This window comes from Tachysurus vachellii, chromosome 21 (assembly GCF_030014155.1).
Source record: "Tachysurus vachellii isolate PV-2020 chromosome 21, HZAU_Pvac_v1, whole genome shotgun sequence".
Lineage (NCBI taxonomy): Eukaryota > Metazoa > Chordata > Actinopteri > Siluriformes > Bagridae > Tachysurus > Tachysurus vachellii.
This window is the reverse complement of record NC_083480.1, coordinates 17,661,502-17,689,005: the sequence shown is the minus strand read 5'-3', so window position 1 is coordinate 17,689,005 and position 27,504 is coordinate 17,661,502. Positions and strand designations below refer to the sequence as shown.

Below are 27,504 nucleotides of genomic sequence, written 5' to 3'. Positions count from 1 at the left end.
CATCAAAAAGAGCAGGCCATCTGTCTTTTAGGTCACTGACATGTGGTGCTTGATTGACAACTTCCTTCCTGCGATTGGAGAATGCCTTTGCCATTTTTGCACTGATGATCTGGGAGTTGTTCCTTTTCTTTACTTCATTAAGGAGCTCTACTCTTTCATGTTCCAAACTTCCTTCGGTTTCTCCTTGTGGGTGAGGGCGTAAATAGTTCACCTCTGCCTTTCTGGGCTTTTTGATATTTTTTGCAGGTGCTTTATCATGTGCTCGGTTCATTTTGAGAGAGTTCACATCAAGCTCAGACCATCCAAGACCTCTCAGTTTTGATCTATAGTTGCCCATTTTATATTTTAGTCTTTGTTTCCATCCGTAGCATCCATTATATGAACCTGGTTCTTTAAGCCAGGGATGCTTCTGAATCATCACCTCAGCAAAAACAGACAACTGCACTTGTTCGGTAGGCAACATACTGAAAGATGCTTTCAGCCAGTTTCTCAAGGATGTCTGGAAGGATTGTGGTAAAGTTGAGTTGAATTCCATCCTTCTTAAGAGCTTCATTTCCAGAGGCAAGCACAAGTTCTGTGTCATAGGCAAAGCGAGGTACTGGAAATTCAGTTGGCCACCGCTGCGAATGCTTAGTCTTGTGTTCAGGTGATGAAAGAATCAGTGTATCCTGTGACCCAGAAGAGCAACTGCTAGAAGGATGGATAGAGGTCACTGAAGTATGGGCCGAGGATGCTGAGGTATGGATGGAGGCGTCTGATGCACTTTCAATGGAACTGTCTACATCAGAAAAGGTCAGAGCAAGTGTGGAAGGTTCAACAATGTGAACCACCTTAATTGTGTCCTTGTCCTTGATGTTACTTGTTGAGCTAAGAGAAAAATATTCCTCTCCAAAATCAGAATCCTTACAATGGAAAGTAAAGTTCCCATCAAGCCCAAATGTCTCTCTCACAATAGACTCAAGTTCACCCACAGTCCCAGGGATTCCATAAGGCAAGTCAAGTTTACGAATGTCATGATCCTGAAGAATGATCCAAAGTTTGGCTGGATGAGACATTTGTCTGCAAGAAAAATCACACCACTACAGTTTGAGTTACAACAGAATACACGGTCACATCCTTTAAACATTTAATATCAGAAGGGAATATTAACACTGATAATTACCTAAATTATAAGCTTTGGACTTGCACTTTATCACCTTTGATCTATTAACTAACATGCAAAAAGTAATTATCTTTCATATTACGCTGGTATTTTTGATCCAGTCATGTTTGTATCAACAGATTTTTGTCCTGGCAAAGCAAGACACTAATATTGAGTCATTATAGATGACTCAGTGTAAAAATAGAATAGAAGTTAAACATATTAGCCAGCAAAAAGAAAAGACTATAGCACATCAGAGGAGTCCTAATTGAATCATTGAAGCAAATATCTCACTGTTTGAAGTAACAAGAAAATTATTTGTGCTTAGGTGTTGGGCAAGTATGTTAAAGTAGAAAGTCATTTTCTTTTCACATTTATGAAGAGGATGATACAATTATTGATTTTTCTAAAAAATGACGTGTAATGAGTACTCTGCCTCTATGGTACATAAATGTACCGCTTCTGGGTCACCATACGCTTTCCTGCAACTGTGTATGCTGCCATTGGGAAGATGTCTAACAGCTCACTTGGCTCAATAACTTTCACACTTCTTGTGTTTTCAAGCTCATAGCTTCTAAAATGTTCAATATACCAGGCATTCAAACATTTCACAATGAAGTCAACTTTCCCATGTACAACAGCTATCTGAATCAACCATGTGCTAAGATCATTCCAGTAGAGTAACTGGTGCCACTGTAACACACTGTGTTTGCCATCTGGACAAACGACTCGCCAGGGAATTCTGTTTCCAGTGCTTTCTTAATGTCTTCCCTCAGCACAGTCAAATCCACCATTGACAGTTTTGCTACCTGTAGAGATGGTTGGACAAATTGACTGCCATATAGATGGTATGAAAGCATTAACTGATGCTTCACAGCAAGAGACAAAAGAATGTTTTGGAAGCTGCGGGTATGCCTGACAACACGCTTAAAAAAGCTGTGTTTAGCTTCAAAGCGCATAGTCCACAAAGACACAAGTGGACCAAAAGCTTTTATTAGCTGTGGGTAATGCTCTAGAAAATGATGCTTCGGAATTAGTTTTTCCTGAGGGAAAGCCTCCAGGAATCTGTGCCGATGCTCAGAAATCTTGCAGTCAAGGAAACAGATGGTTGAGTCTGTATGAACAGATGAAAGGACAAGTTATCCTTAAGGTTCAAAAGGACTTGCCATGTTGGTTCACTCGCTGGTATACTTTCTCCAACTATCAGTTGAAGGAGGCGAAGCAAAGCCCAATTTTCATGGGCATTTCCACCAACACTTTTTCTTGCAGCAAAATTCAGTGGAACTGGTTGTGGTGCATCTATTTAATCTGACCATCTGTACGGGAACTCTTTAATTAATTTATTTAGTTAATTGTATGTGAAATATTTACCTTTAATTAAGGCATTTAGGCACAGTGCTAACTCTAAAGGTAAAATACCTTCAAAGAGATCATGTAGCAAATCGGGAGGGTAGCCAGATAGTGTTTTAGTTTTTCAGACAGTGGGCATTGTCTCTTTACTCCATAACAATGAGACTCATCTCTCTGTGCTGTCTGAACATGCACCTTGTGCTCTTGTATTGTCCTTGGACAAAATGCCCCTGTTCTAAATTTGTGCCATCATGGAATGACTTGTACTGAGTTTCAGAACTGCTGTCTGCTTCACAACTGTGTGTGAGCAAATCCTGGATCTCTTTTTTCTTTAAAATCTCATGTAACGATTTCAAAATAGGTACAAATTGGAAACTTCTCCGCTCCATGGCACTGAGCAAGTACTCTATGGGTTCCACCATGGAAAAATGCTCCTTGAAGTATTCTCTTCTTTTGTAGGAGGTTGAAAGAGGGCCATTACTCCTTAGAGCTAATGCAATTGGGTTGCACTCACATAGATCTGTCACCATCTCTGAGATTATTAAATCATCAACCTCACAATTATATGTCTTTAAGCATGACTGTAAAAGCTCTTTTAAAATAGGTCCTGAAGCTGATGAAGAAACAAAGTGCAGGTCTTCCACTAACTCATCAATACACCTTTGTGGTACATTGAATACACTTTCTAATTTCAGCAGCAGGTGGGATAGATTTTTCTCAATTAAGTTAGGCAATTCTCTAATTTCTGTATACAGTTGGTAGCTGCTGAGATTAAAACAAAACAAAAACGATTAACTTACCTATATAGCGTCGAATCTCCTGTTTCTCCGGCTCCTAGTTGTCCCACTCTGGAAGCAAAACAAGTCCGGGCAAATTCTGCCTTTACTCAGCATTTAAAGGATGCTCACTAGATATACAAGTTTCACTAACTTACTTTTTTTCTGTTGTTACGTGAAGGTAAAAGTGTTTGTTAAAAATTGATATATAATTAAGTTCAGACAGAATTCTTTATTTTAATTTTGAAAGACTTATTAAAATGAGTTATCAACTCACCAATACAATATTGGTACATATATTGGTACAATACAATACATATTACAAACTTAATTTTTTTAGGCTGAAAATGTTTTTTTACAAACTAACCCCATGAATCATTTTTAGAGTGTGTGCACACGCCAATTTAATGGCTCGGGAAGGACATGTGACGGAGTGATTACGCGCCAGTAAGTCCATATAAGGGCATCTACGTCACACTACTCCAGCTTCTATTTGTCTGAAGAAAGCGCGAGAGGATGCCCGGGGCGTGGCCAGCGACGCAGCATCTCGTTCCCTTCTCAGGGTGACCCGGTGTAGTTCCCTTTCGAGGGAACTCGATGCTGCATCAGTGCTGACGCTATGGGAACGCCAATACCCATGCCGCCATGCACCGGTCGATGACTCTGCCAGAGGCCGTGAGAGAGAACGAGCAAACTGGGAACAGACCATCAAAGGCCCTGCAGGACCTGGGACCCTGGAGTCGGGTCCAAGTCCAGGTTATAGAACCTGATAAAGGTGTGCGGAGAGGACCACCCTGCCGCAGCACAAACATCTTCAAAGGGAACCCCCCTGGCCAAGGCACTGGACGAGGCAATACCCCTAGCAGAGTGAGCCCTGATTCTGAGAGGCAAGACCGCGCACCTCATAGGCCTGAGCTAATGGCCTCCACTACCCAGTGTGCCAGGCACTGCTTGGAAACTGGATTACCCTTATTCCGGCCCCCAAGACAGTCAAAAATGCGGAGGAGTTACTCCACGAGCTAGAGCGGTGGACATAAGTCCTCAAGGCCCTCAGTGGGCAAAGCGAATGCAGCCTCTCCTGTTCCGCTGACTCATGGGGTGGGGGACAGTAGGCCTGCAGTATGACTGGACAGCCAGTCATCCTGGGCACCTTAGGGACATATCCTGCCCCAGGGTGCAGAAAAGCCTTGGACACGCCAGGGGAAAAATTCTAGGCAGGCGTGGGGCGATCGACAAATCCTGCAAATCCCCCACTCTCTTGAGAGAGGCCAAGGCTAGGAGAAGAGCCAACTTCAGGGTCAGGAACTTCTCAGAGGCTAACTCCATGGGCTCAAAGGGGGCTTCCAGCAGCCCCTCCAGGACCACAGAGAGGTCTCAGGAAGAAAGGTGCGGTCTGCAGGATCTCCTCAGTCACCTGACACAACGCAGAAAGTGAGAGACCAGAGGGTGACTACCCATGGAGAGAGGAGATCCTCCCTGACGGGAACCTCCATGGAGTGCCGTTCAGGAGGGAGGCTAGAACCGTGAATAAAATCCAGAGGGCCAACGAAGGGCAACTAGGAGTAGTTTGACCCAGTCGTGGCGCACTCTGGCTAGGGCTTGCGGGAGCAGAGCTACCGGGGGGAAGGCACACAGACGGAGCCTCAGCCACGTCCATACCAAATTCACTCCACCATGTGGGGGTGGAGAAGTCACTCCCCGGGCCTCAGCACCTGCCTCTCCAGGAAGTCTGCCTTCTGATTTACATGCCCTGGGATGAAAATAGCTCCCAGGGAAAGGAACCTGGTCTCTGCCCAGAGCAGAATCTGCTGTGCCAACCTGAAACGCTGGCACAACGCAGACCGCCCTGATGATTGATATGGGGAACCACTGCAGTGCTGTCTGGCTGTACTAAGACCTGGCAGCCCCTGAGGTGTGGAAGAAAGTGTTAGAAACACAGCCCTCATCTCCAGGCAGTTTATGTGTCATGAGAGAAAGTGGCCCTCCCATAGACCCTGGGCAGGACAGCCATCCTAGGCCGCTCCCTGCCCAAAAGCGAGGTGTCCATCGAAAGAGTCCTGTGATGATGACACGCCCCTAGAGTGGGACCCAAGGCTATGAACCAGGGTCTTTTCCACATAAGAAGGTTACGAAGCCCACAGCACGTAACCCTTATAACCCTGAGGGGATGTCTGCGAGGATGAAAGCCTGCACCCCTGAGCCAGAGCTGGAATGGCCTTATGTGAAGCAGACCCAAAGGGTTAACGTTGGCTGCTGCCAACATGAGGCCGAGCACCCTGTGTGCCTCAGCGACAGAGAGGCCTCGGCCTAGCCAAATAGCTTTTACCGCTGACAAGATGTAAGCCACCCGAGCGGGAGACAGATGTGCCTGCATCGTGGTGTCCCAAACTAGCCCCAGAAAGATGGTTCTCTGAAAAGGAGAAAGCACACACTTTTCTGGGTCCAACCTGAGTCCTAGAGACCTCATATGGGCAAGCACAGCATCTCGATGACTGGCCTCCATAGCCTTCAACTGGGCCAGAATGAGCCAGTCGTCCAGTTAATTCAGTACACGGATGCCCTGGAGACACAACGGTGCCAGGGCACTTTGTAAACATGCATGATGAAAGGGCTAGGCCAAAAGGAAGAACAAAATACGGGTACACTTTGCTCCCAAAAGTGAACCTGAGGAACTTCCTGTGCTCTGGCAGAATGCCTATGTGAAAATAAGCATCCTCAAGGTCGATCGTCACAAATCAGTCTTTGGACCTGATCTGGGACACAATAACCTTGAGCGTGAGAATCTTGAACCTGTAAGTCTTGAACCGCACGTTCAAAATCAGACACAGCCCCTGTCCTTCTTGGGAACAATGAAATATCGGCTGTAAAGCCGGAGTCCCGCTCTTGGAGGGGAACACGCTCTATGGCCCCTTTCCTCAGGAGCAAGAGATGTTACTCTTGGAGGAACACTGCCTGGTGCCTGCCAATGATCGTGGGCAAGACACCCTGAAAACACGGAGGACGGGAGGAGAACTGGATCCTGTAGCCTTTTCTACAGTACCCAGGACCCACTGAGACGCACCTTGCAGAAGTTTTCACGCTGCCTGGTTGTCTGATAGTGGTTTCAACCTCACGCAGACCTCCCGGGTGCCCTGAAACAGCACACTGGCAGGTGCTAACCCAGGGAGATCCGTGCAAGGCAGAGGAGCAGGCACAAACCCTACTGCTACCTGAAACGCTGGAGGTGGAGGGGCAGGCAGTAGGGGAGCCATACTGAATGGGATGCTCCTAGAAACCCCAGCCCTCAGGCATCGGGTCTGGGCCGGGTACACCGACTGGCCTCCCTAGTCTTAGATGGGGGGCATGGGCAGCCACACTAACCCTCCTTATTGCCTTGAGTGAGCTAGGAGGGGGTTGGGTGCAGCTGGATGATGACCCAGGCTGCTCACTGCGACAAGGGAGAAACTCCCTGAACGCCGCCGACTGGCATTTTACCTCCTGGTGCGTGTCGATGACAGTACTCACTGCATCACCGAACAAGCCCTGATGTGATACCGGGGCATCCAGAAGAGAGAACCTATCCTTATCTTTAATATCTGTTAAATTGAGCCACAGGTGCCTCTCCATGGCAACCAGTGCAGCCATTGCACAGCCTATGGAGTGGGCCATCTGCTTTGTGGCACGGAGCACAAAGTCAGTTGCCTGGTGGAGCTTAGATACCACCTGAGTTCCCAACCCCTGGCCAGCAAGTATCGGCGAGTATGCAGAGGGAATCCCTCACAATGCATGCAGCCGGCTGTTCAGAGGGTGGAAGCCCCTCCCTGTCCACATTGAGCTCCTTAGAGCCTGAAGCGGAAATCAGTATGCTCTCTTCTGGGTCGGGAGAAATCGCAGCGCGAGCTAATGAAACCGAGTGAACGGAGTTAGGGGAGAGGGAAAGAGAAAGGTAAAAACCCGCCTCTTGCTCCATTTCCGCTAACTCAAACTGCAAACCCCATGATCGAAGCCGCCTCGCCGCCTCGGCGGACTTGGGACCCGAACCACGAGGCGCAGCTGAAGCTGAAAATACAGCCAGGTGGGAACGGAGAGTATGCAGAGGGAATCCCTCACAATGCAAGCAGCCGGCTCCCTCGAGAGTCGACCGAGCATGCCCCTCTCCCAAACAAACAACACCAAGAGAGTGCGTGTTGTCCCCTGTGATAAAGCGGGGGCAAGGATGCACACATCTCTTAAAATGCTTAGATTGCAACATATTATTGTTTTCTCGCCTAGCTTTCCCTAAAATATATATTTTTCTCTCCCTGCACTAGACAGACAGGACAAACAATTGACACACATACACAGAGCACTTTCTGAAGACAAAGAAGCTGGAGTAGTGTGATGTAGATGCCCTTATATGGACTTACTGGCGCATAACCACTCCGTCACGTGTTCTTCCTGAGCCATTAAATTAGCATGTGTGCACACAGAGCTTCAGACACAACTTCCTCACAGAAGCATTCCCATAGCGTCAGCACTGACGCAGCGTCGAGTTCCCTTAAAAGGGAACTATAATTTTTTTAAATTTCATATGTGAATCTTTGAAGAATCCAGTTACTGTGAATGAGCTGTTGCTATAGAAACAATGATTATTAGAGCACATTCATTAATATTAAGTTGTGATTTTAGCTGCACTACAGTCTGTTAGAGAAAATTAATCAACACGTCTGATCAGAATCTAAAATCAGTAGTTCTGTGGTATAAATGTCTCTACATTTAGTAAACACACATTACACAACAAACACATCACAGTATGTTGTACCACTTGTTTAACACGTTTGCACAATTCTTTTAGAATCATGAGAACGTGATACTGTACACCATTATTGCATCATGTATATTGTTCTTTCCTTTAGGTTGAATAATTGTGGTCTAAATGAGAAAAGTTGTGCAGGCTTGGCCTCAGTGCTCAGCTCTAAATCCTCCAATCTGAGGGAACTTGATCTGTCCTGGAATAACCTCAGTGACTCAGGAGTGAAGAGTCTCTCTGCTGCACTGGAGAATCCTCACTGTAAACTGAAGACACTGAGGTAAGATCATCTCTCTGAGAGTCACATGATCTGATCCTCAGTAAGACACATTCTCTAGTAGTTATAATCTGATTTCATATTATCTGGGAGTATCTGGGAATCACAGCACCAGTACGGTTGCCAGATTTACATAATTCTACAGTGCCTTGCAAAAGTATTCATACCCACTGAACTTTCTCACATTTTGCCACATTACAAACACAAACAAAAATGTGTTTTATTAGGATTTTATGTGATAGACCAACACAAAGTGGCACTTAATTGTGAAATAGATGGAAAATGATAAATGGTGTCCAAATTGTTTTTACAAATAAATATCTGAAGTGTGGCATGCATCTGTATTCAGCCCCACTGAGTCAATACTTTGTAGAACCACTTTTCACTACAATTACAGCTGCAAGTCTTTTGGGGTATGTCTCTACCAGCAGTGCACATCCAGAGAGTGAAATTTTTGCCCATTCTTCTTTGCAAAATAGCTCAAGCTCAGTCAGATTGGATGGCGAGCGTCTGTGAAGTCTCGCCACAGATTGTCAATTGGATTTAGGTCTGGACTTTGACTGGGCCATTCGAACACACGAATATACTTTGATCTAAACCACTCCATTGGAGCTCTGGCTGTATGTTTAGGGTCATTGTCTTGTTGGAAGGTGAACCTTCGCCCCAGTCTCAAGTCTTTGCAGACTCTAACGGGTTTTCATCTAAGATTGCCCTGTATTTGGCTCCATCCATCTTCCCATCAACTTTGACCAGCTTCCCTGTCCCTGCTGAAGAAAAGCATTACCACAACATGATGCTGCCACCACCATGTTTCTCGTTGGGGATGGTGTGTTTAGGGTGATGTGCATTATTAGGTTTTGAATTTTGGCCAAAAAGTTCAATTTTGTCTCATCTGACCAGAGCACCTTCTTCCACATTCAATTCAATTCAAATTCATTTGTATAGCCCTTTTCACAATTGACATTGTCTCAAAGCAGCTTTTTCAGAACATAAACAGAGAACAAAAGGTTAATATAAAGAATACTATAAAGAATAATAGAGTGCAAAATTCAAGATTAATATTAGATATATTTAGTTCACAATGTGTAGGTATTTATCCGCAATGAGCAAGTCTGAGGTGACTCAGCAGTGGCAAGGAAAAACTCCCTTAGATGGTAAAGGAAGAAACCTTGAGAGGAACCAGACTCAAAGGGAACCCATCTTCATATGGGTGACACTGGAGGGTGTGATTATAAATATACAGTAAAAAAAGTGTTGTATTGATGTAAAAGATCACATGGAGTTCACATCTCCTTTATAGTATCACAGAGTCCAGCTGGAGCTGGTAGATGCTTCTAGATGCCTCAGGATTCTCATAGATTAGATTAGATTAGATTAGATTAGATTAGATTAGATTAGATTCAACTTTATTGTCATTACACATGTACAAGGACAAGGCAACAAAATGCAGTTTAGGTCTAACCACAGTGCAATAGTAGCAAGTGCAGGATATACAGTTTGTACAAGATTTAAATAAGTAAGTGATAATATGGAGTGATTTACAGTTGTGTGCATTCTATGAACAAATATACAGATCTACAGAAGGATATGTGCTGTAACACAATATATGGTTAATACTATAAACAGTAATTTACAGATATGTATGTTCTATGAATATAATATACAAATGAATATATATGTGCTATTAATATAATGTACAGATGAATATATATATTAGAGATGAGCCGGATACTCGGCTGAAACGAGTATCCGGCACGGATAAAGCACTTCTGCCGAGTACGAGTATTATACGAGTAATACGAGTCAATATCTGTGCTCAGATTGAATGAAAATCATCATTGGGTAGCTGATTGTGTCAGCGTTCTGTGATAGGCTAGTCACAGCGCCCCTCCCCTACACACATACAGATGTATTGTGTTGCTGTGTCTCGCTCTGCTCACTCACAGTCACACACAGAACAGCTCTCTGTCTCTCCCTCAGTCACTCGGGTTCACGGGTCTTTTCCGTTAACGTTTAGGGTTTCTTCAGCTTTTTTACTTTGGGTTGTAACGTTAATAATACGTACTTACTAACCAGTAGAGTTCTGGTAAACGTTGGTTCGTTCAGACGTGGTGCTTGCTTGGTAGAATGCGACTCGCATTGCGTCTCTACCTGTCTGAGATTTTTTTTCTTTATTAAACCTTCAGCTGTCTCTAACCAGTAACCAGACACTGAGTGTCTGACACGTTTTTGCTGTATTTCATAAAAACATAAAGGTAGTAAGCTAGTGTTATAAATATTACAAATTAATTATTAAGCTACACACACTCACACACACACACCTGGTGTGGAAATAAAAAAATTAAAAAAAAAATAAATAAAAAAATAAAAATAACAAAAAAAAAATCACACTGATCATAAAAAAATTAAAAGTTAAAAAAGAAAGTTATGTTGTTCATTACATTTTACTTCATAATTGCACTGCATTGTTTTGTTTTCATTGCTGCAAAACTTGTTCTGTAATATAGTTTGTTTGCTATCATGATCAAAACCATTGATCTGAAGCTCAATCCTGATGCTGCCCTGTAAATATTTTTCTAATCAGCAATAAATATAACAATTTCTGATCAACCCATATCAATTGCATGCTTAAAATAACATACCGGTTAAAATCCCGCCCATTTCAAGACTTCCGAATCTACTTCCGGGTTAGTCCCCACCCACTCCGAGTACAGATACAGATACAAATAATTCATATGGTTAACAGATACAGATACAGATAATGCTGTACTCGCTCATCCATAATATATATGTATATATATATATATATATATATATATATATATATATATATATATATATATATATATATATATATATATGTGTGTGTTTTGGCACTGGCACAATGGAAGTGCATTTAAAGCAAGTAGGAAGAGCAGCTTGGGCAAGAGACAGGTTGAAGTTGTCCGTGAAGACCCCAGCAAGCTGCACAGCACATGCCCTGAGTACACGTCCAGGGATGTTGTCTGGTCCAGCTGCTTTGTGTACGCTGATCCGGCTCAGTGCGTTGCAGACATCTGTGGAGGAGAGTGTGATTGGAGGGTGGTCAGCCGAGGGTTTGAGCTTGGTGGCAGTTTCTCTGTTGTCTCTCTCAAAGCGAGCATAAAAGTCATTAAGCTCGTTCAAGAAGAGTACATCAGTGGCAGCGTGGGTTGAGTGGGAGGATTTGTAATCACTGATGACCTGGATGCCTTGCCACATGCATCGAGGGTCAGAGTTGGAAAAATGCTCCATCTTCCACTTGGTGCAGTGCTTGGCCTCTTTGATACCCCTCTTCAGGTTAGCACTGGATGTGCTGTATGCCTGTGCGTCACCTGATCTGAAGGCAGTATTGCGTGCCTTCAATAGGAGGCGCACCTCCTTGTTCATCCATGGCTTCTGATTTGGGTATGGGATGATCTGTTTCTGAGTAGTAACACTGTCTATGGTGGTATTGATGTAATCCAGTACGGAGGAGGTGTAACAGTCAATGTCCGTGTGAGTGTCACTGGTGGCCTGAGATGCAAATGTACTCCAGTCTGTGTGTTGAAACCTTTCCTGGAGTGTGAAATCTGCTTCTGCGGGCCAGACCTTGATGTTTCTTACTGATGGCTTCACTCGGGGTGCATATTTGGGGGTGAGGAACAAAGAGAGGTGATCTGACTATCCCAGGTGGGGGAGTAAGCCCCAGCCATGTTTGTGTATACATAGTCTAAGGTTTTGCTCCCTCTGGTGTGACAGGAAACATGCTGGTGAAATTTGGGGAGCACTGCCTTTAAGTTTGAGTGATTAAAACCACCCGCAATAATAAACGCAGCTTCTGATGTTGATGAACAGTCGTTGTTTACTGATGGCCGCATAAAGTTCTTTCATAGCAAGCTTAGCATCAGCATCAGGGGAATGTAAGCCGCTGTTATAATGGTGGAAGTGAACTCCTGTGGTAGATAAAACGGTCTGCATTTAACCATGAGAAACTCCAGGTTAGCTGAGCAATGTCTCCCAACAATAACAAAGAGTTTGTGCACCAAGATTTGTTAACGTAAATGCATAATCCACCGCCTCTGGGGTCTCATTTATAAAGCGTGCGTACACACAAAACGGGGCTGGAAACGTGCGTACGCCAGTTTTCGCGCAAAGGTTGTGATCTATAAAAAACAAACTTGACGGGAAAATGTGCGCACCTTTAAGCAAACTTTGAGATGTGTGTACGCACATTCTGGAGACAAAGGGAATTGGCGACACAGATGGTGAGGTCGTGAACTGAAGTTAGATTGTAGAAAATACATGTGAGAAGAACGATTATAAGAATTAATGACATTTAATTTTCACTCCATTTCATACGTTATATCCACATTATCATGAAAATTAAATCCAACAGTGTTATTTGTGCCGATTGTTTTAGGCTATATACATCTAGTAAAATCCAAACGTAATTCAAAATGTATTAAAAATAAAATAATAATAATAATAATAATAATCAGCACTACTCTGTCCAGGGTGTATCCTGCCTTGATGCCCAATGACGCCTGAGGATAGGCACAGGCTCCCCGTGACCCGAGTAGTTCGGATTGAATAATCAGCGCTGCCTTACAGTACAGATGGCACGACTACATGTGATACAGAATAGCATGAAATACCCTTTGAAATACACTGCAGAGCACAGTGTAAAAACGAAATATTTTCCTTAATGTACATATAGCTATCATAAAATGTCAAAGTCTGCAAATACAGTCATGAAGCACAATCGCTACTCATCATCGGTCCTAACTATTATGGTGTTGATTACAAAACCATCATGAAGAAGCATTTGTTCACTATAACATTTTTGTCTTAAATTTTTGCCCACAAATTAATTCTGTGATTTTGTCAAGGTGTTAACTATCAGTCTAATTGCTAGAAACATATAAATCCTCCGGTGACCCGGGTATGTAATGCTTCATGATGGCACTGTTGGAGGATTACGCCAATGGCAGAATAAGGAGAGAACGAGATTTCAGGGACCATGATGATTTCCTTGCCCATTATGATTCCCTAAAGCTGTGCTCTTAGATCTACAGATGTGGCCTTTTAAAAAGCCCGTCTCGGAGAGAAGAATGGCGCGGGATACCTCCGGCATTCTGCGAGACTCTATCTAAGGGGGGTCAAATTGTTCAGCGCAGGAAATACAAAACCTGTAGAGGGCAGTCGTGTTTCATGTAGGCTGACGAGTCGACAATATGTGTTATTTTCTTTTGCCGGTTACATAAACAGTCACATCTGCGACTACAGTATCTCCGCTGTCACGGCTGGCTTTGTGGTACCGCTCGAAGCAACTTTGGATTTCCTCAGGCGACGTGCGGTGTGTTACGGAAAAAATGCTTCTGTTGGTTTGTTGATGGTAAACATCATTGGTGATGGGGTTATTAGCGATAGTTTGTTTTGTAATAGTTTGTTTTGTATTTCCAAATTGCTTTTAAATCTGAATAAAGAGTGTTATTTGGTGTAATTAGTGGTTTGTTTTTTATATATTATGGTGTAGTAGAGGATATGGAAAACAGATCCTGAATGAAATCCCTCATTCCATATCTAAAGCATTTTGAGCGCAATATATCAAAATATCATATTGTTATTCTTATTATATATGAATAATAAGCTAATTTATTCAATTTAATTAGCTACATTTAAAAAAAAATTGTTACAAAAATGTTTTTTATAATTTTTTTGTTTAAATGTAGCTAAAATAAATTGATTGCGACCACTTACCTTAAATAAATTTAGTAATCAGTAATTTAGTAATAAAACAAAGTAAATTGAATGAATCATTTTTTTCAGTGTGTGTTGTAAGATCTATAAAGTGTTATCAGTCAATAAATATCTGTTTTAGTTTTCTATATCGTGTTTAAGTCATTATTTATATATTTTATAAAATACAATGTTATCTAAATACAATATGTGATGCTGAGGTTTTTTTTTTTATTAAAAATAAGCTCCAGTTCATGTTCTCTAAACAATAAACACTGTTTAACACATGATTTTTAGTCTGATTATTTGCATTGAGCATATCGCAGTATAGAGGTTGTTCTTATGTAGTTATGTACTAATTTAGCATTTTTTGTCTGATTATTTGCCATTGAGACATATCACAATAGAGAGATTAGCAACCTGCGTTGGCGCAGATCGATTGACACATGAGATCAATGTAACACGAGAGTGATAAGCTTTTGAATGGCTCTTGCGGAACTTTGATGTCATAGATTGATTTGTCTGCGCAGTGCTGCATGCAGTCAAATACATGTAAACAATACGCCTCTTTCATTACGTTCAGGCCGAATACAGATGCCCCTGCACGGTTCTAGACCTTTTTTAGGGTGGCTTCAGCCCCCCTGTGTGTGATCTCAGCCACCCTAAAACTATAAGGATAATTTTTACCTTCATAAATAAACAATAAATATTACGTTAAAATGCAGGACATGTCTTCGATGGGAAAGAAAATTATTTATCAGTTTGATCCGAGAGCGATTTTTTTACTTTGCTTTTACGCACATGCGTTGTAGTCTTTCAAAAGTGCGTCATCAGCTGTCTGCTTTATTTGACGCGCACGCGCAGTCAGAGCTGGAGGCGTTTATCTATAACGTTAATCGGCGGAAAGACGCAAAGACGGCAACCAAATTCTTATTACCAGAGTTATATAATATATAATATAAAACTCTTCTTTTAAATTCTCTCTGAGGGCTAAAACCCCCTAAAGATGAAATCCTAGAACCGCCCTGTCAATGAAAGCGGGATAAAAACGGACCCAAATGCAGGACAGCTTAACAAAAACGGGGATTTAATAAATTAAAGAAACACGAAACAGGACACAGACATAACCAGATATGACGACGACGACGACAGGAGACAATAGGATTCTGCACTGCACGAAGCAACGCGGCTCAATTAAATAATACAAATAATCATTATACACAAGGGACAGGTGTGCAGAGGCGGGGCAGAAAAGACAAGGGCGGGGCAGACACGTGAACATGAAACATAAACAAAAGGCACATGGCCAAAGTCCAGGCAGAGTCCTGACAGAACCCCCCCCTCAAGTCGCGGCTCCCGACGCGCCAAACCGTCCTGACAGTCCCAACGGGTCCAGGAGGGGGGAGCAAGGCACACGGCGAGGCAGGTGGGGGGAGCAAGGCACACGGCGAGGCAGGTGGGGGGAGCAAGGCACACGGCGGCGTAGCCAAAGTGGCCGAGCGACGTCCACAGCCGAACAGGAGGGCCGAGCGACGTCCACAGCCGAACAGGAGGGCCGAGCGACGTCCACAGCCGAACAGGAGGGCCGAGCAACGTCCACAGCCGAACAGGAGGGCCGAGCACAACCCCCGACGCACCACGGCCAGACCCACCTCTCAGAACCAGGAAAAGGGGAGGGAGGGCAGGGAAAAAACAAAACCTCCACAGAACAGAAAAAAACTCCAGTGGGCAAAACACGGGCCTGCAACACCCCCCGCGGACAGGAAACCGGATGTGAAGCGACGCCCCTCACCGGATAGATGCGGGGCGATGTCACAGGACACCGAAGAAACAAAACAAAACTCGGGCTGGTGACACGGCCCGCAACCAGGAAGTGGAGCGGCGCCCCCCGCGGAAAAGCCGGAAGCGGAGCGGCGTCCCCCACCGAAAAAATGCGGACCGATGTCACCAAAACCCGCAAAGTCCAGGGAAAAAAAAATCCAATAAAAAAAAAAAAATGCTCCCAAGCGGCCGGTCCAGGCTGAGCTGTCCTGCTGGGTCCTGGTCTGGCGGAATCCTTCTGTCAATGAACGCGGGATAAAAACGGACCCAAATGCAGGACAGCTTAACAAAAACGGAGATTTAATAAATTAAAGAAACACGAAACAGGACACAGACATAACCAGATATGACGACGACGACAGGAGACAATAGGATTCCGCGCTGCACGAAGCAACCCGGCTCAATTAAATAATACAAATAATCATTATACACAAGGGACAGGTGTGCAGAGGCGGGGCAGAAAAGACAAGGGCGGGGCAGACACGTGAACATGAAACATAAACAAAAGGCACATGGCCAAAGTCCAGGCAGAGTCCTGACACGCCCCTGTCCTACACTCGTAATATATTCTTTTATCAAAAAAAAAAAAACGGCATCACCCTCAAGTCCATGTGTGCACGTTTAAAATAAAATATGAATTATTAAAAAAATAATTATGCATTATTTATGTCTCCCCACAGTCTTTATTTTAGCTGCTTCATAACATTTATCCTTGATAGACCACTGACACAACCCCCAATACTAATCGATCTCCTCTCAGGGATTCAGTTACTGTGATTGCAGTTACTGTTTAACAATAGATTTACTGACTTTTTTATATTCTGGTGCAGGTCCCGAGTGTCAGGGAGCTACCTGACTCTTCTCCCATGCGTGCCCCGCCCGCACGGAGCGGCTCGCCGGCGTACTAAATACACACACCTGACTCTCGTTTCTACCTCATCACCAACCCTATAAGATCCCCTCTCTCACGCTATCCACCGTCCGTTATTACCAATGGTTCGGCGTGCTTCCAACACGCCGTTAGCACTCTCTTCCGGACTTCGTGGGCCGCGCTCTCTAGCGCACCACCGGATATTTATCTCTGCTCACCAGGTGTTTGTAGAATTAAAACAGTTTGCCTTCACTTCGGCTTTCACCTCTGTGTTTGGCGTAACAGAATAACGGACCTAACAAAAAAAAAAAAAAAAAAAAAAAAGGGAAATTATTTTTTCCTACCGGAATATGGAGAACCTGCCCAGCACACTCCCCGATCCGGTTCGGGATCTGGTCGCCGCGCTTCGAGCCGCCTTTCCCCCCACCGCTGCTCGTCCGGAAACCCCCACTGTCACCGGCAGTCCCATGGCACTCCCGGGAACTTTTTCGGGAGAAGCGTCAGCGTGCCGCGGCTTCCTACTCCAGGTAAATCTCTACATGGAGATGCAGCCTCAGCGCTTCCCTTCCGAGCGCTCCAAGGTGGCGTTCCTCATTTCGCTCCTGTCCGGAAGAGCGCTAGCTTGGGCTCAGGCCTTGTGGGACTCTGACAGCCCCATGATGGAGGTATACGAGCATTTCGCGGCACACCTTCGCGAGGTTTTCAGTGCCGCTTCCGGGGTCCTATCCACAGCGGACCAGCTGCTTAGCTTGCGCCAGGGGAAGGATGACATCACGGCGTACAGCTTGCGTTTCCGCACCTTGGCGGCATCTAGTGGCTGGAACGAGGCGGCGCTACTGGGAGTATATCGGCGGGGTCTCTCTCCCGAGATTAAACAGGCCATGGCGGTGTTTGATGACGCTACGGGCCTGGAGGACTTCATTGGGAGATCCTTAGGACTTTCCCAGCGACTGTCCGCATGCCTCCCCAGGTCGCCCACCTCGGGGGAACAGCCTGGACTGGCGGCCACAGCTGACGCCGAACCCATGCAGCTGGGTTCTCAGAGGCTTCCCCGGTGGGGGGGAAATAGCCGCCGGGCTTCGGGCAAAGACCGGTATGGTGGGAGCCCGGGCTACTCCAGCGGCTGTTGCCCCACGTGTCATGCTCCGGCAGCGGTGAGTACGGTAGAGTTTCCGTCAGACATTTCTACTCTGTCCACACTCCCGGTGACGCTTCTAACTCCCTCTCTCTCTCTCTCTGTGGATGCGCTGGTGGACTCAGGTTCGGCAGGGAACTTCATATCCCAAGCCTGCCTCAACAGCTTGCAGCTCCCCCGGGAGAGGGGTTCCCAGGACTTAGCCGTCCAGACCATCCAGGGACGCCCACAAGGTCGGGGCTGGGTGAAGTACTGTGCGCCCATAGTGACTCTATGCGTGGGGCTGTTCCATAGAGAGGAGATAAGGTTCATGGTGCTCGACGAGTCCACTGTCAGCGTGATCCTGGGTAGGCCCTGGCTGAAACAACACGCCCCTGCATGCTCCTGGGACCCCTGCGATATCCTGCAATGGAGTAGCCACTGCCGGGAACACTGCCTCTCTCCGCTTCCATCCAGGGTCCCCAAAGCCCTGGTAGGCGCCACCAGGGTGGAGGAAGCCACGACATCCCAGCAGGCAGAGATCCCCACGGAGTACCAGGCCTTCAAGGACGTGTTCAGTGCCCAGGCAGCTACTCGTCTCCCCCCTCACCGGCGCGGGGACTGCTGCATCGACCTGCTTCCCGGGGCTAAGCTGCCGAAGGGCCGAGTCTATCCCCTTTCTGCTCCAGAACATCAGGCCATGGAGGAGTACATCCAGCAGGCGCTCCGGCAGGGGTTTATCACGAACTCATCCTCCCCGGCTGCGTCGAGCTTCTTCTTTGTGGGAAAGAAGGACGGGGGGCTACGTCCCTGCATCGATTACCGACAGCTCAACGCCCAGATCTCCCCTCTCCCTTACCCTCTCCCGCTGGTCCCAGCAGCTCTGGAGGCCCTGCGAGAGGCACGGGTGTTTTCTAAACTGGATCTCCGGAGCGCGTATAACCTGGTTCGTATCAGGAAGGGGGACGAGTGGAAGACCGCCTTCATAACGCCCTCCGGACACTACGAATACCGGGTCATGCCGTACGGCCTATCTATCGCCCCAGCTGTGTTCCAGGGGTTCATGAACGAGGTGCTCCGACCCTTCTTACAAAGGTTCGTCATGGTTTACATCGATGACATTCTGATATATTCAAGGAACCTAGAGGAACACCATCACCACGTCCGTGAGGTCCTAGGGGCACTTCGTTCCCAACAGCTCTACCTCAACCTCTCCAAGTGCGAGTTTCACTGTAAGGAGGTACAGTTTCTGGGCTACGTCATCAGCGCACGGGGTATACAGATGAACGACAGGAAAGTTAAAGCAGTGAAGAGCTGGCCCGTTCCGGAGACTATTAAGGAACTCCAACGCTTCTTGGGCTTCGCTAACTTTTACCGTCGGTTCATTCAGGGGTACAGCCTGATCACCGCTCCCCTCACTTCTCTCCTCAGGGGTAAGGCGCGGACCCTGAGGTGGACCAAGGAGGCCCAGGGGGCGTTTGAGGAGCTCCGCCAGCGCTTTTGCTCCGCTCCCGTGTTGCGTCATCCAGACCCCCGGAAGCCCTTTGTAGTGGAGGTGGACGCCTCCTCGACGGGGGTGGGGGCTGCTCTCTCTCAGCAATCAGGCACCCCACCACAGCTCCACCCGTGCGCTTTCTTCTCCCACAAGCTCTCGGCCGCAGAGCAGAACTACGACATCGGCAACCGGGAGCTTCTGGCTATCAAGCTCGCCCTGGACGAGTGGAGGCACTGGTTGGAGGGAGCAGAGCACCCATTCACTGTGATCACAGACCACAAGAATCTTCAGTACCTGCGGGAGGCCCGGAGACTCAATGCCTGGCAGGCTCGTTGGGCCCTCTTCTTCACTCGGTTCCAGTTTCAAGTCACCTACCGAGCTGGGGCACTCAACGGAAAGGCCGACGCCCTGTCCCGGATATTCGGGCCTGAGGAACCCAGACATCCGGACCCCATTCTCCCTCCTTCGATCGTCGTGGGGCCTATTGTCTGGGACATGGACAGCGAGATCCGTGCGGCCTCCGTCAGGGAGCCCGCCCCCAGAGGGTGCCCTGAGGGAAGGGTTTTTGTTCCCACATCCTGCCGCGGGGAGCTAATCCAGTCGGTCCATGAGGGACCGGGCACGGGTCACCCAGGAGAGAGGAGGACGGTCCAGCTCCTTCAGGCTCGCTACTGGTGGCCAAGGATGGCAGAAGAGGTTACCCGCTACGTCCAGGAGTGTTCCACCTGCGCCATGGCCAAGGTACCTCGCCACCTGCCCGTCGGCAAGTTGGTGCCGCTCCCCGTCCCTCAGCGCCCCTGGTCACACCTAGGCATCGACTTTGTGACCGACTTGCCACGGTCGGGGGGAAACACGTGTATCCTGGTAGCGGTAGATCGCTTCTCTAAGGCCTGCCGACTTGTGCCTCTAAAGGGGTTGCCCACGGCCCTCGAGACGGCCGAGGCCTTGTTTCATCACGTATTCAGGAACTTTGGTCTCCCGGAGGAGATAGTTTCGGACCGTGGGCCCCAATTCTCCTCTCGGGTTTGGCGTGCCTTCTTCCGGCTCCTGGGGGTGTCAGTAAATCTGACGTCGGGTTACCACCCTCAGTCCAACGGCCAGGCGGAACGCAAGATACAGGAGCTGAACAGGTACTTGAGGACTTACTGCAGCCAAGATCAGGGAGATTGGGCACGGTTCTTACCCTGGGCGGAGTATGCTCAGAACTCGCTTCGCCAGGACTCCACGGGCCTCACCCCTTTCCAATGCGTGCTGGGGTTCCAGCCGCCCTTGTTCCCCTGGTCGGATCAGCCCAGCGACGTGCCTTCGGTGGACGCCTGGTTCCGGGAGAGCAACCGGGTCTGGGAATCGGCGCACACCCAGTTGTGTCGGGCCCTCCGCACCACCCGCCGGCACGCCGACGCGAGACGTCTGGAGTCTCCAGGTTACCGCCCCGGGGATCGAGTGTGGCTCTCTACGAAGGACCTGAAGATGAAACTGCCGTGCCGCAAGCTCAGCCCCTGGTTCATTGGGCCGTTCAGGATCGCCAGGAGGATTAGTGACGTGTCCTACCGGCTGGAGCTGCCACCGGGGTACCGCATACACCCAACCTTTCACGTGTCCCTGCTGAAGCCGTGTGTCTCGCCCATTTCTCGCCCTCCAGGTGGCCCCGTGGAGCCCGTCCAGCCGGAGGTCGTAGCTCAGCCGGGCGTCTATGCAGTGCGGGAGGTCCTTGACTCCAGGAGGCGTGGGGGTCGCCTCGAATACCTGGTGGACTGGGAAGGGTACGGCGCGGAGGATCAGTCTTGGGTAGCACGACAGGACGTGCTGGACCCGGGCCTGCTGGCAGATTTCCATACTGCCCACCCGCACCGCCCGGCGCCCAAAGCTAGGGGTCGTCCTCGTCGTAGGGTCAGGGCGTCCGGTGCCGCCCCTGGAGGGGGGGGTGGTGTCAGGGAGCTATCTGACTCTTCTCCCATGCGTGCCCCGCCCGCACGGAGCGGCTCGCCGGCGTACTAAATACACACACCTGACTCTCGTTTCTACCTCATCACCAACCCTATAAGATCCCCTCTCTCACGCTATCCAGCGTCCGTTATTACCAATGGTTCGGCGTGCTTCCAACACGCCGTTAGCACTCTCTTCCGGACTTCGTGGGCCGCGCTCTCTAGCGCACCACCGGATATTTATCTCTGCTCACCAGGTGTTTGTAGAATTAAAACAGTTTGCCTTCACTTCGGCTTTCACCTCTGTGTTTGGCGTAACACCAAGGTGTGATTCCCCCCTGTTGAGATTTTCACAGTTATTCCCCATCACCCATGAGGCCTGGCACATTTGCATTTGTTCACTCAGAGTAGCTCAGATCCAAGGCAGGCCAAACCTCTGTGTGTGACATACTGTAGAAACCTTCAGAAATGCCTGCCGTCTATACAAAATAGTCGGTTTTATTTATAAAAAAATTGTGTGAATGCCCAATTTGTGTGTGTGTGTATGTGTGTGTGTGTGTGTGTGTGTGTGTGTGTGTGCTTGCGCATGTGCAGGTGTGTGTGTGTGTGAAATGTTTACAAATGTATAGCTTTTGTTCTGTCTTGAGGCCAACTGAAATGCAATGCCCAATGCTTTGAACAGTGTTTGACTGTGTGTGTGCGCATGTGTGTGCATTTTATGTGTGCATTTTTGTGTCTGTATGTATGTTCATTGCCAACGAAAATAGAAAAAATTAATTTTACTTGCAAAGTTCATAATTTGGAACAATCCTGGTAAATTTCAGGCAAATATGTCAAAGGAAACCCAAGTTATGACACATTAAACTTTCCAGATGAGTCAAATAGACCCCAGGTCTGCACAAGTTGTCATTGTATTAGCAACTTTTCATTCTGTTTTCACACAATTTTTTATAAATAAAACAGACTATTTTGTATAGACGGCGGGCATTTCTGAAGGTTTCCATATCACACACAGAGGTTTGGCCTGCCTTGGATCTGAGCTACAAACTTAAACCAACTTAAAGCTTGTTTTGGTTTGAGGAGCACAGTTATGAATTTCAACATCTGCCTTGGCCAGCTTAATTATCTGACTTGAATATCATCAAACCAGTGTGGGAATCTTTAGATAGAAGAATGAGAAGGAGCTTCCCTGCTCCAACCTCTCTAAACACCTAGAAGATATTCTGCTAGATGAATGGTACAAAATCCCACTAGAAGGTATTCAGAATTTGTATGAATCTATTCCAAGAAGGTGTCAGGACTGTTGGCCATGTGCCTTTGTTTACGTTCCTCGTCACATGTCTGCCCCACCTTCGTCTGCTCCTCCCTGTCTCCACACCTGTTCCTAATCGTGTCTCATTGTCTTTTATATTTAAGTGAGCCGTGTTGCCAATAGCAGCATGGTTTATTACCCTAGTCATTGTCAGTCATTGTCAAATGTCATCATTTGTATTGTTTTAGTTCTCGTCTTTTACTGTGTTGTCTTCATTATTTATTAAATCCCTTTCATTTGAAGCTATCCTTTGTACAGGTCTGTCTCCTTCCATCCTGGTTGTGACAGAAGGTTGGAAGCTGTATTGAATACAAATTGAGGTCCAACATCTTATTAATAAAGAGGTATTACATCGTCGCTGTCGGGCGGAAACCTCGTATGTCCAAATTTGGTCAATTTCATATTTTTTCACATATCGATGCTATTGGTCAGTCTCCACGTGGGTCTGTTATTTTTACAAGTTATTAACCAATCTAAAGTCGTGAAAATAGCTTGAGCACAAATCTCATAACTCCATTGGACACTTCAACTGTCCACCTCTTCCTCACTCCGCGGGAGAGATTCGCGGCATATTTCTCCTTAATAATTGTCGCAACGAATCAACACGTCTTCTGAGGTAAATGTCTTCAAAACACTGGGCTCAAATAAAAAAATCTTGACCCCCGGCAGTTCTGGTGCTCGTCTGAGGACAGGAATTTAGCGCAAGACAATCCACTACAATGCCGACTAAACCCTGTGCACTGCAGATAAGGTACGGCGTTTTTTTAATTTCCTGAAAAATAACGGTTTTGGAGATATGAGGATTCCGCCCGACAGCGACGACATATTTCATTTGTGTTCACATTATCTTGTCCATCCCCTGTCCATGTGTGTGATCTGATCTCCTGTAGCTCCTGTGTCTCACACTGTCCTTTCACTGTCTGACATTACACTGTTTACTGAGTCAGGCTGTTTTGGGGAAATCTTCTCCTAGGTCACAGCACCTTCAGGTTCTCTTTCCTGGTGATGTTATACTGACTTCACACACTTTTACTTCAGGGAAGTAACAAAGGGAAAACACATAAAAAATGATCAAATGTTCAGTGTGATGATGTCATCCATAACAAAATTAATTATCACATACAGTTTTTATGTATCACAAAAGAAATCTGTCCTTCAGTCATTTCCACATATTTTTGTGTATATCGTATAAGAATCATCACAAAACCATCTTCTCTCTTCAGGCACTTGACAGACGAATGATATGAGAAATTCTGTCATGTGGAAGTTTAATTCATGCAAAGTGACATTTTTCTTTATAAAAATGTTTCCAAACTATTTTTCCACAACATTTGAAGTATTGATATAGGCTTTATGTGCTAATGCGCTAATGTTAAACAAAAAAATGTGGACACCATCAAGCTAGACTTTTTTTGGACTAGACTTTTTTCTGCAAATAAATTTCTTGAATGGAATCTTAGCTACTGAAACACCTCAGTCTTTCACTCCTGGTGTAGCTGTTATCATCATGATTACATTTTAAACTTCTATGGAGGGTTTCATCTCAGTTATTAACAAACATAAAAACCTGAACATGAAAACAGCAGGACAGGAAGAGACTGAACAAGCTGGTTAGGAGAGCCAGCTCTGTCCTGGGCTGCCCATTCTGTGGTGGAGGTGTGTGAGAGGAGGATGTTAACCAAGCTGACATCTATTAGGAACAACACCTCACCCCTGTATGAGACAGTGGAGACACTGTGCTGTATAACTCTTTCAGCAGCAGACTGCTACACCCCAGTGTAGGAAGGACAGCTACAGTACAGCAGGTCATTCATACCAGTGGCTGTCAAACTTTATAACATCGTGTTACAGTCATATTATTGTGCAATATTTTATAATTGTTGGACTCTGCCAGGGCTGCCCTTTGTCACTGGTCCTGTTCATTATTTATATGGACAGGATTTCTAGGCACAGTCGGGGGCCGGAGGGAGTCTGGTTTGGGGACCACGGGATTTCGTCTCTGCTTTTTGCAGATGATGTTGTCCTGTTGGCTTCCTCAAATCAGGACCTTCAGCGTGCACTGGGACGGTTTGCAGCCGAGTGTGAAGCGGCGTGGATGAGAATCAGCACCTCCAAGTCCAAGGCCATGGTTCTCAGCCGGAAAAGGGTGGCTTGCCCCCTTCAGGTTGGTGGAGAGTTCCTGCCTCAAGTGGAGGAGTTTAAGTATCTTGGGGTCTTGTTCACAAGTGAGGGAAGGATGGAGCGAGAGATTGACAGACGGATCGGTGTATCTTCTGCAGTGATGCGGTCGATATACCGGTCTGTTGTGGTGAAGAACGAGCTGAGCCGCAAGGCGAAGCTCTCTATTTACCAGTCGATCTACGTTCCTACCCTCACCTATGGTCATGAGCTTTGGGTCATGACCGAAAGGATAAGATCGCAGATACAGGCGGCCGAAATGAGTTTCCTACGCAGGGTGGCTGGGCGCTCCCTTAGAGATAGGGTGAGGAGCTCGGGCACTCGGGAGGAGCTCAGAGTAGAGCCGCTGCTCCTCCACATCGAGAGGAGTCAGCTGAGGTGGCTCGGGCATCTGTTCCAGATGCCTCCTGGACGCTTCCCTGGGGAGCTGTTCCGGGCATGCCCAACCGGGAGGAGGCCCCGGGGAAGACCTAGGACACGCTGGAGGGACTATGTCTCTCGGCTTGCCTGGGAACGCCTCGGTATTCCCCCGGAAGAGCTGGAGGAAGTGTCTGGGGAGAGGGAAGTCTGGGTTTCCCTGCTTAGACTGCTGCCCCGTGACCCAGCCCCGTATAAGCGGTAGAAGATGGATGGATGGATAATTTAATTTTTTCAAATATTATTTTATATTAAACTTTTCTTTTTTCCTATTGTAAGTCTTTAATACCTGCAGTTTAACTGTTGTTGAGCTGCTTTAATTAGTTAATTTCCTCACTGTGGGATTAATAAAGTTATCTTATATTACCTTGAAAAACACATGATTTACAGTTGCATTTTTACAGTCAAATGGAACCATTCTCTCCACACACACACACACACACACACACACACACACAAAATAGAATTTTTATTTATTTATTAATCTTATAATATTTTCACTGTGATTTTGTATTTCATAATCATTAGTCTGCTGTGACTCTTGCTGAACTGATCTGTGTGTCCTGAACTGAGAGAGTGAAGAGTGTGTCATTGTCTCTCTGCAGGTTATGTTATTGTGAAATCTCAGATGAAGGCTGTGCTGCTCTGAGTTCAGCTCTGAGATCAAACCCCTCACACCTGAGAGAACTGGATCTGACTGTGAATAACCTCAGAGACTCAGGAGTGAAGAGTCTCTCTGCTGTACTGAAGAAACCTCACTGTAAACTGGAGACACTGAGGTAAGATCATCTCTATGAGAGTCACATGACCTGATCCTCAGTAAGACACATTTATTACCTGCTACAGAACTTTGAACTGTAAATAACAGAGAGAGAAAGACTTTGACTTTTAATGCACCAGTGTAAGATATTTGTATATTCACAAATTTATACACAACTCCGGTCAACTCTCCATCCTTAAACCCTATCTCTATCTCTAACCCAAACTCTATCCAGTCTGGTCTTATTTTTGAGTCCACCGTAGTAGAAAGTCTGTAAATTTAGATCAAATATACAAGTTGTAATAGACTGAGTTTATAGATCCAAGTATTTGTTGAGTGTTTATTCAGGATACAGGACTAGACTGACTCCACATTGACATGTCCAGTCTCTCAATGTCCATGACACAAAGTTATCAGTACATTCTACATCCCAAATGTCCTCAAATCTTTGTAAAATATATTGAGTACATTAATTGAAATTGTTTAGCATATTGTCAGTTTAATTTTACTAATAACTGAAAATTGTAGAAAATTTCAGAAGATGATGTCAGAATGAAGCAGTTGCTGGTCTGTCAGGGCTCCAAGTGGAACATTCTAAAACATTTAACATGGCTTAATGTACTAAACAACAACCAGAAAAAAAACATTTTCTCTCATGTTTCTCTTATTAGTAACACGATCTTCTGCTCAAATAAACATTATTGTGATTCAAGTAGAAAGAGACAAGATTTTTGGTGTCGTCTGCCCGTAGAAACCCTTTGTAAAGAAAATGTTTAACATGGTTTAATACATTAAGACAGTGATATTACAAAAGACAGTGATATTACAAAAGACAGTGGTATTACAAAAGACAGTGATATTAAAAACAGTGATATTTAAGACAGTGATATTCATACTGTATACAGGCAGAAAGGATCAGTGACTTGTGAGAACCAAATCTGTCTCACACTGAGATTATATCTGTCTAGTATTCAGATGGTGGTCTTATCTGCTTTCCTTTTAATAGTATGCTTAATTAATAAGGTGTGTACTAAATTTGGTCTATCATTACTACTCTTCCCCAATCAGATTGACTACAGTGATTACAATCATCACAAAGCCATCTATTGTTCTCCAGACACTTGTCAATGATAGGTGAATGATATGATAAGTTCTGTTTCTCAACAAAAACTGTTATTAAACTTTTTTTGCAACATTTGAAATATTGCTATAAACTTTGTTCTAGTGTTAAACAGAAACATATGGACACTTTTTTTTTTACATATAAATCTGTAAGCATTTTGATGTACTAGACCTTTAGCTAATGAAACATTTCGCCATTTGAAACATCTCAGTCTTTCAGTCCTGATGAACAGGGTAGGTGATATCATCATGATTACATATAAAACTTCTATGGAGGGTTTCATCTCAGTTATTAACAAACATAAAAACCTGAACATGAAAAGACACGACATGTTTCACTGCTGAGTTTTTACAGTCAAGTGGAATCATACTCAAGGCTGATGAACACACACAAACTATAAATTTAATGTCATTTAGTTACTGATGTATTATTCTTGA

General features: G+C 45.8%; 1 protein-coding gene across 6 annotated transcripts in view; it reads left to right on the top strand.

Annotated features, from left to right (window-relative positions):
* LOC132837653 (NACHT, LRR and PYD domains-containing protein 12-like) overlaps nucleotides 1-27,504 on the top strand; it is a 121,827-nt gene that overhangs the window by 52,857 nt on the left and 41,466 nt on the right. For 5 of the 6 annotated variants that reach the window (XM_060857438.1, XM_060857439.1, XM_060857437.1 and 2 more), the window contains 2 exons: nucleotides 8,142-8,315; nucleotides 25,790-25,963. The exons of the other annotated variant lie outside the window; for it this stretch is intronic. In XM_060857438.1, coding sequence (XP_060713421.1) covers nucleotides 8,142-8,315; nucleotides 25,790-25,963 — 348 coding nt within the window. The remainder of the gene's footprint in view (nucleotides 1-8,141; nucleotides 8,316-25,789; nucleotides 25,964-27,504) is intronic. 6 annotated transcript variants of the gene reach the window in all.